This window comes from Varanus komodoensis, unplaced genomic scaffold, assembly GCF_004798865.1.
Source record: "Varanus komodoensis strain SLA01 unplaced genomic scaffold, ASM479886v1 scaffold30, whole genome shotgun sequence".
Classification (NCBI taxonomy): Eukaryota; Metazoa; Chordata; class Lepidosauria; order Squamata; family Varanidae; genus Varanus; species Varanus komodoensis.
The window spans coordinates 9,920,246-9,929,837 of NW_025335762.1; the positions used below are offsets into that span (position 1 = coordinate 9,920,246).

Genomic DNA, 9,592 nt, shown 5'->3' on the forward strand with positions numbered 1-9,592 from the left:
CTGGACTAGATGGAAAAACTATTGGGTGGATCCAAAATTGGCTGCTTAATCAGACACAATAGCATATTCTCAAATTGGATGGAGGTAACTAGTGGGGTGCCACAAGGTTCAGTCCTGGACCCAGTGCTGTTCAACATCTTTATCAATGATTTAGATGAGGAAGTACAAGGAAAGATAATCAGATTTGCAGATGATACAAAACTGGGTAGAATAGCAAACACCCTGAAAGACAGGATAAAGATTCTGGGCAATCTTGATAAACGAACACTGGGCTGAAAGCAACAGAATGAGATTCAATAAGGACAAGTTCCCCACCTGGGAAAAAGAAACCAAATGCATCGGTACAAGATGGGGAATACGTGGCCCAACAGAACTGGACAAGAAAAAGATCTTGGAGTAATCATGGACAATAGGCTAAACATGAGCCAACAATGCGATGCAGCCGCCAAATGGCAAATGCTATTTTGGGATGCATCAACAGAAGTATTGCTTCCAAATCACGAGAAGTAGTAGTTCCTCTATACTCCTCACTAGTCAGACCTCGTCTGGAATGCTGTGTCCAGGTCTGGGCACCAAAATTTAAGAAAGATACAGGAAAATTAGAAAGTGTCCTGAAGAGGACAACACAAATGATCCAGGGTTTGAAAACACTGCCCTCTGAGGAGAGACTGACGGAGCTGGCCATGTTCAGCCTTGAGAAGAGATAATTGCGGGGGGACATGATATCCCTCTGTAAATACCTCAAAGACTGCCACAAAGAGGAAGGTCAAGATCTCTTCTTGCTGATGCCAGAGTGTAGGACATGGAATCATCAATTCGATCAGGCTAGATATCAGGAAATACGATAGTGGAACCAGCTGCCTAGAGAGGTGGTGGGCTCTCCCACACTGGAGACATTCAAGAAGAAACTGGACAGCCATCTGAGTGGGATGGTGTAACTTGGTGTCCTGCAACAGCAGGGAGTTGGACTGGATGGCCTTCATGACCCCTTCCAACTCTACTATTTTATGATTCTATTTCTTTGAAATATCCCTCCCATTTTACCAGACTGTTGAATGATCCTGGCATCTTCTAATGAGGAATGTACTTTTAAAAATTGTATTGGTCTGATTATATTAGCAGCAGGCAGATCCTTTTCTGTTGATCACATTCCCCTAGAGATAATCTCTTGGGACTGCATGCTGGTGGTGAGCAGAGCTGAACATGGAAATGGGTGGAGACAAAATGGACAAAGCCACCTTTCTTATCATTCTCTTCTCTGTGAGGGCAATTGAAATTAGGGCCCTGGCTTATATAGTAAAAGAAACATTTCTGAAGTGGTCTGTCCACCAGCTAATCTTTGGGCAGAAATGACATGAAAAACTTGCCTTGAGATTGTGTTTACTTTCAGACTGGTCACGACCAAGAAGGAAATAGGTTCAGTGGTCAAAAGTTTAGGAAATTAACAAGTGTGTGCACAATAAATGTAGCCTAGATAGCATAATACAAACTAGAACAGGAGGGATAGTGATACTAATGTCAATTTATATATGGCTTCAACCATGTTATATGACTTGATACCAGGCTACCTGCAAGACCACCTTCTGCCATCCTTCTCTGAGCAGGTCAGGCTGCTGCTGGTTGTCTGGCTCTGAGCTAATGCTGCGTCTGTCTTCTTCCCAGATTAACCTGAGCAAGGTAGGCGAATACTGGTGGAGTGCCATTTTAGAAGGAGAAGAGCAGATTGACATTGATAAAATCAATAAGGAGCGATCTATGGCAACAGTGGATGAAGAAGAGCATGCTGTACTTGACAGACTATCTTTTGACTACCATCAGAAGCTGCAGGGCAAGCCACAAAGCCACGAGATGGTACGTGTCCTAAAACCCACTGTACTGTGCTGTGTTCTGGTAATAATTTGGCTTGCTGACTGTACAGTTTCTTGGTTCTTTTAAAAATGTGCTTCATGTTGAGCAATCGCAATATGAACTGTTGGATAACAGGAACACTTTGGTTGTTCCCTTCTGTAAGAGCAATTGCTAGGCTTAAATGAAATCTGGTGCTTTGATCCTTAAAGGCATTTCCCAGTTTCATTCTTGACTGCTTAGGGAAGTGTGAGGCAGATGGGTAAATATGGGGTGGGGAGATTAGTAGGCAAAAGTCCTAATTACTACTTGCACAATGCAAGTTTTGGGATCCTTTAATTCAGCTCCAGGAAAACTGTATTCATGGGGATACAAGGGCAAATATCCTAAATGTGGCTTGAATTTTGTAGAACTAATTAAATCAAACTTATAAATGCCCACTTATCCAACTGCTGCCTCTTCTTACTGGGGGGAGGCCACAAGTAAGAATCTTTTCCAGATTACTAGCTTTATGAGGAATGTTTTTCCCTGTAAACCAAAATAAAATTAGCTTCTGCAGAAACTAATTCATTTGCAAGCTTGATTCTTACATCCTATTTTTAGCACTCCACATGACATGTACTTGCTCAACATCTTAATGGGTAACTTTTCTGAGGCAGTTGCAGTGGTGCTTCTGGTGTGTTATAACAGTAGCCAACTGATATTTATTGTCATAATCTTGGGCATGCAGGCTATTTCCGGTAAAGCTCTGCTCATAGCAAAAGAGCTGCAAGCTATATGGAAAGTATCCACTTCTGGACAAATCACGTTTTACATTCCCACTTGAATGTTTTCTCATTTGGGCTGTGACACTACTAACCTTAAGCCTCTATGCAGAGTAAATCAGTTGATCTTAGCATTTGTTATATTTACATCTGTTTAACAAGACCTTCTGTTGTATTTGAGCATTGGTATTCTTTTCAGCTCAACTAATTCAGAAAGCAGAAGCCAGTAGTTTGAAAATCAAGAAAAATTACATTAAAACATCCAGATAAAAATGCAGAATAAATCAGTTTTATTTTAACATTATGAAGAATAATTCCAACCAAACTTGTATCCATTATACTCAGAACGTAAATGCCTGCTTAATAAAACCCCAGCCCCTCTATGTAAACTAAGTTTCCAAAACAGGTGTATGTTAAACACAGGTTGGCAACTGAGAACACTATATTAATTGCCAAAGACAGTTTGTTCTCTGAAGAAGTCAGCATGTGCAGCAAAGATTCATTGCACTGACCTCCAGCAATCAAGGAAGTTCTTGTAGGAATAGGTTCTTTCTACACACTTAACTGTTTTCTCCTACATCACTGTAAAGTCCAAAGTGGGCACCCTTGAGGCTCAAGAGACTAAGTCCTTATCCATGCTTTGCAGGTTACTTGATTTTGTTTAAAGTCTGTTCTGGTTGGTCATGTGCTAATTGCTTATCTCAATCTCTGTGCTCCTCACCTATAAAATTTGAGCATTAATTAGTTACCTATGAAGCTCTGCTAACCAATTTTAGAGTTTTCTGTTAGAATTCCTGATCTATAGTAATTCAGTTATAGATTTGTATATGCTGGCCACCCCAGTGCAGTAGGTAACAGCTTCAGGCCCTGGGTTTCTGTTTTGAACCTGGATCTGCATCCTGCCCATATTTTGTACCTGTCTCTGGGTGGTAGACCTCAGGTTTCCAATAAAAACAAAATATATCCTGCAAACCTGAAGTCCTGCTGTATCATAATTAATTCTTCACTAGATAGTAAGTCCTGCTAGTTTTTTCTTTGCTTCTTTGGTATAATCTGCAGCACACAATTGTCTTGATGCACACTTTCTGTTGCTACCTAGCATGAATGTTCCTCCATATTGCTTGTACCCACAAACACACTTATGCAACTGGTTTGGCAGGAATATGCTTGGAGCTCCAGTGCATTTGAAGTGCACTGGTTGCTGCTATTTTTGATCACTTCCAGTAGCACACTTAAAGGTACCATGCTGCTGCTAAGTCACCCTGATCTGAGAAATTCAGGGGAAAGAAAAGAAAGATGGCCAGGTATCCTTTAACCCACTACTGAGATGGTATGTAAAAATACCACAGCTGTGTTTGTCAGAACTAGACAGAAGGTGCTTGATTCCCAGAGGAGGAGGGGAAGAGGTCAGTAAAGTAAAGTAGCAGACAAATAATCAAATATATTATTAAAGCATTCACCTTATTAGAACAACATTTTATTGCCCAATGTTTTTGTGGGAATGAAAAATACTTCAGTCAGCATTTTTCATACTTATGCTAATTAGACAAATACATTAGTTAACTGTAATAGTGAATCAGTGAAATTAATGAAGTATAATAATTTAACCATGTCAGAGGTTTTGTTGTTTTTAATAAGTGTGAACTATTGCCCTTTTTTGTTTTTAACCTGGAATGCCAGAGTTAGAAAATTACAGTTAGAAAATTAGGAAGAAGCAAAGAAATGGAAATGGAAATGGGTATACTTTAAAAAAAAAATCCATGTTTAAAGGCATTAAGTAAGCAAAACCCCCCCACCAAACAGTTCTTCAAGCTTGTGGCTTTGCTGTGTGGACCGACTTGACCACTGCAAGGCCTGGAGAGCCAACAGCTTTCACTCCTACCTTTATTAGGATACAATAAAAAGGTAAGCTGCTACTTCTACCGTGACTGCATTCAGATATCATTGTAACTCATGGTTTATCTCAGCCGCCATGATGTATCATGATGGGGACAGGTCTGGCCTCAGCACACACATGCTGCTGCATATATGCCTTTTTGCTTTTTCTCTCCTCCTCTTGGGATATCCAGAAGGAATAGTTCAGAAGCATTCTCCATTTTGGTTTTCCAAACCCTATACATTGTAAACATGGACTCTTTGAAAGAAACCTCTTCCAAACTATGGCCGATGACGCTGTTCAAGATCTGCAGTCAAGATTAAGAGAAGCCATGATCAGCTGACAGGCAGTCAGTGCACCAACCCAAGTCAGGATTAATCTGGTTAGCTGGTCTCTGTATATTGCATGACCTAAACATAACTGTGTTGCAATTACAGAAAGTCCATGAGATGCTCAAGAAGGGCTGGGATGCTGAAGGCTCCCCATTCCGAGGCCAGAAGTTTGATCCCTCCATGTTCAACATCTCTCCTGGGGCCGTGCACTTTTGATGATGGCACCGAGGACGAGAGACTTGCCTACTGTCTGGCAGAAAGGATGAACTGATGCCACTGCCAGGCCCCTCCTGCTGCCGTCGCCGTCATGTGACTTCAAGGAGCTCTTTTGATCCTGCACTGTTACCTGGGCATATGTGTAAAACGACAGATGTTAAAATGACCAGAGTGTGGGTTTGGTTTTCGGGAGGGGGGCAGAGAGGGAGCTGAGGTGTCAGTGTGGGTGAGTCCTTCTCTCCATCACCAGGTTGGTGCATTTGATATGTATGTGGGGGAAACCTAGTGAAAGCAGCATTACGTACTGTGTCGCCACGGCAACCAGCAGCTGCTGGTAGCATTTCCTCTTCTCTCTTGTTAATGGATTCATTTGCTATTGGTCGGGAGAAGATTGCTTAAAGGCAGTTTTCTATCCTCCCCCACCCCTACCCCTTTTTTCAGATATAGATGCAGTTTGCAGTTCGGAAAAATTATGGCAACTTCTCTGTTGCTTCTTTGAAGCTGCCTTCCGCTTTTCTTATACCAACCCCTTCCAGTTTTAGGAAACCCAAACTCCTAATGCCACTGGGCAGTATAGCCTTCTCTAAACATTGACAATCTGCAATCATTGTCATTTCAGTGGTATCCAGAATGTTAGGTTGGTCTTTGAGGCCCTGCCAGGGGGATGGAAATGTTGCAAGGCTTCATCAAATTATCTGAAAAAGAGCTAAACAGAAGGTGACGCTTGATAGCTATATAGTTGGAGTGGTCTGTGAAGTCCAGGGATGGCATAAAAAGAAAAAGAAACCAGGTGGCCCCCATCCTGCTTTCTGTGAATGGGTGACTTGGTGTTCCCAAAGCTGCAGTTTGCTTACAAAGCTTATCTTCTTCTTGCTTTTGTCCAAATGTCCTTGCCATTAAGTTTCTAAACTTGGGTATCCTTTTTCATCCTCCCGATGAAATATAAAATGTTTGACTGCATGTTATGTGTATCTGTTTAAAAAAAAGAAAAGAAAAAGCAAGGAAGAGCAAACAGGAGAGGCGGTAGTGACCATGGAGCAAGGGGTTTGTGCTTATGTATACATGCAGTTCCTGAAAGATCCTGCCTTCGGCTCCAAAACTGCTATTTGCACAAAAAGGAAAGCTGCTGACACCAGTTATAGCTTGAGGGTATTTTGTCCCCCCACTTCCATAACTGCTTTCCTCTCTCTTCCTTGCAGATCTGGCTGACTTTTTCTTGCATAGCCGCTATTTAAAAAATAATACAGTCCCATATATCTCTTATGAACTAGTTGGCTCTTAAGTGCATACAATTAATGTGGTTTCAGGTAAACTGAGCTGATGGCAGTGCTTAAGGTGATAAAGCTAATGTAGGGCAATCTTCTGGACTCCTTATTTGAATCCTGTAATATATAGGAGGCAAAGAGTGAGGGCGTCATTCAACTTTGTCTGGTTCCAGATAGACCATGTGTGTTTTCCAAGAGAGAGCAGGTTTTATTCTTGATTCTTGTCCAGTTCTTCAAAGGAAGTGTCATGATGCCAAAAGGGCGGGGTTAGGGGAATGGTGGCCTTACTATATTAACTGATTGTCTGAATCAACTTCCAATGTACTGTTTCAAGGATCCTGTTTTTGCATATTTTAATTTCAGCTGACAATCTCATACCAAAGGTAGGGAGAGATACTGTTGAGGAAACAAAGATCGTTGCACTTATTATGTTCCCTCTTCCTACTTTGGCAAGGCTTGTTAGAACCTCTTAGCAAGTATAGATCTTATCCCTGTTGTTGTGGCAGCTCCATAACTTTTATCCTAGAACAAATAAGAAATATGGTCACAACAAACTGATTGGGAAGATAGCCGTGTCAGATTTAATAATAGGTACTTGTCTGGTGGCCATTAACAATTAACAAAGGCAGTGGTTCTGGAGCAGCTTCACTTAGCTTTCCTCAACCTAGAAGATTAAGATAGTTGTAGCCCAACATTTGGGAAACACCAGGTTGGGGAAGTCTTTTCTAACCCTGTCAAAATGGAAGACTTTTTAGGTGTGTTCATAACTGCTGGATGGGCCCTCCGAGAGCAGAAAGCTTTATCTACAGTGTTCTCTGATGAAAAGGGAATCATCGTCTATAATAACACTGGTGCAACACTGTCAGCAACTCGCTATCCCCTATAGAATCATAACATACATGACTGACTGAAGGGGCAGTAGTGTCCATCAGGGAACCTGGGATTCATTTTCATTGAGGAGGAGGACTTCATTCTGCACTCTTCAGCACTTGGTTGAATTTTCTCATTCCTGCTATTAATTACCAAAAATCAGGCACAGGATTAATAAAGGCCCTTGACTTGTGATACCTGCTTGGCATTTGAAAATCCAATGCAGTAAAGAGTATCTGGTACTTTCCTCCTCTGCCCCTTCGTCACCCTCTTCCAGGCAAGGTGTAACACACAGCTGAGCGCTCACCCATTAGAAAACAGGGAGGACTTACTTTTTGGGGAGGTGCAACGCCAAGAAAGACACTCAGGATCCAAATTGGCTCAGATGATTTCTTCATTGCCTCAGTTGTATTGAGAACGTGGTAAGTATTGAGGTTCCACAAAAGGAGTGGAAAGCTTGCTAGCCTTTTATCAAATATTAGCTTGTGTTAGCTCCTGAACATAGTTGGCATCTGCTGCCATTAGAAACAGAAGTTCTGTTTGTCAGCTACTGCTAAGTAGATCTTGATTATCTGATCCCTAAGTAGAGGACAAGGAAGTTGATTGGCTCAGCTTGGCTGTAGAAGGATCAGCAGGTAATCTTTGCTATCTCGTTTCTGGCAAATTTTTGTGTTTTTAGTAATCCGGTCACTTTCTAGGTATAAAAGTAGAAAGAAACATGTCAGACAATGTGATTACTCCCTGCCAAGATAATGGTGGTTATTCACATGCACCATTTTGTGTGTTTTCAGTTTTGCCTAAAATAATGTGAGTGGTAGCTCACTTGCTGTGAAGAGCATAGTGAGACTTGGCAAGACATTAGCCCTCCTTTGGTGCACTGCATTTGTTTCTCCTCCCGCAGCCTTAAATTATTGAAAGCAACCATAGATCTTAGAAGTATGCTTGAAGGCATCCAGCAGCAACTCCCTGGGTTTTGTCCCTTGCAGAAATGGAGCACTCGCAGCTCCAGTGCTAGAATAGGAGCACCGAGACTCCTTTGTCGGATCTCAAGTGCAGATCTCAAGTAGGATGATCCAAATGGATGGCTTTGTTTAGGGCTGTGCTTTAGGAATTAAGACACCCAGCTGCAAGAGATTTGTCCAGTCCGACCTTTCATGCTCTGTTTGGACATCTTAGTGAAGACAACAGTTCAAGACTGGGTAAATTGGGCCTAGAAGAAAATGCCTAACCCTTTCCTCAGAATACCAGTTGTAGCCATACATGATACCAAATAGGAAAGGCAAAGGATGTTGGGGAAACCCACAGAGGTAGGTTGGGAAAGTGTAAGGACTACTTAATATTTGATTTTTGTCCTGCATATGTCTGAGGGATGTTGGCATGTTGCCTCTTGACAGATTTATGTCCAAAGAGCTGACTGTTTTTTATCACACAAAATACCTTCTCCTAGAAAAACAAAACAAAAGTGAGATCGGCTCACTCCAGGTCGGCAACTAAAGTTAACCGACAAAGATCAGGGCAGGTGGTGAAAAGCAGCTTGCTTCCAGTGCCTGATCGCCAGCCTAAGCATTGTGCCCCGCCAGTTTGTTAAGCTATGCATTTATGTAAAACTGTGTCACTGGCCAGCTTTCCACATGTAGCAGACATTTCCACAGATTATTCTTTTCTAATTAGAAATGCTTCCTCCTGAACATGCGTCCAGTCCGTGTCTTTTGAGGACTCTGCTTGCTTTCTATTCCTCTTGAGGTCAGAAACTGCAACGTTGTCATTAAGCAGGACAGAGTAAAACTAGGGTAAGTCTGCACATTTTGTTACCTTCAGGTGAACCCAGCCTTCCTGATTTGTATGGTGATGGTCAAGGACTTGATAAACTCCCCAGTTCTGCTATTCTGCTGCAAAAATGGGGCAAGAGTAGAAAGAGGGTTTGTCAAGCATTCGATATGCTTACAATCCATGAAATGGTGGGCCACCAATCATTTTAAGTTTGGAGTAAGCTGACTGTTAATTTTTTAATTTCCTGTTGTATCTTTCCTCTCGTGCATGGAAAAAGGCTGATCACTTTTGATGTCAGCATTTTGTTTATTTCTGGTTGTCTAGAGCTATAAGTTACAATTTGCATACAAAGCAGGACAGTGTTGGCGTTGTTTGAGCTGAACTAAGGGACTGTGGACCTGTGGCACAGACACTCTACCTGCTTGCAATAAACGAGTTTCCTCTAAGCCGGTGTGTGTGCCTGTATGCATGCATTTGTGCCTCTGAATCTTAATGAGAAGGAACCTTTTTCTATATTTTGTGCTGGCATAGCTTTCCGCTCTCTGCCGATATGGCTTAGAGTTCTTTCTCTAGTACTCTGAGGAAAAAAAAGTGTTAGATCTTTGACTACTGGACCAGCATTTGTTAAGCTTGTGCAGAGTGTCAAGCTCAAAG

At 41.8% G+C, this 9,592-nt stretch overlaps 1 protein-coding gene across 1 annotated transcript in view; it reads left to right on the plus strand.

Annotated features, from left to right (window-relative positions):
- The window catches only part of NUDCD3 (NudC domain containing 3), a 58,107-nt gene extending 48,723 nt beyond the window's left edge, over window positions 1-9,384 (plus strand). Inside the window, exons 5-6 of the mRNA XM_044437371.1 lie at window positions 1,663-1,851; window positions 4,923-9,384. Coding sequence (XP_044293306.1) covers window positions 1,663-1,851; window positions 4,923-5,033 — 300 coding nt within the window. The 3' untranslated portion in view covers window positions 5,034-9,384. The remainder of the gene's footprint in view (window positions 1-1,662; window positions 1,852-4,922) is intronic.
- Window positions 9,385-9,592: the final 208 nt, after the last annotated feature.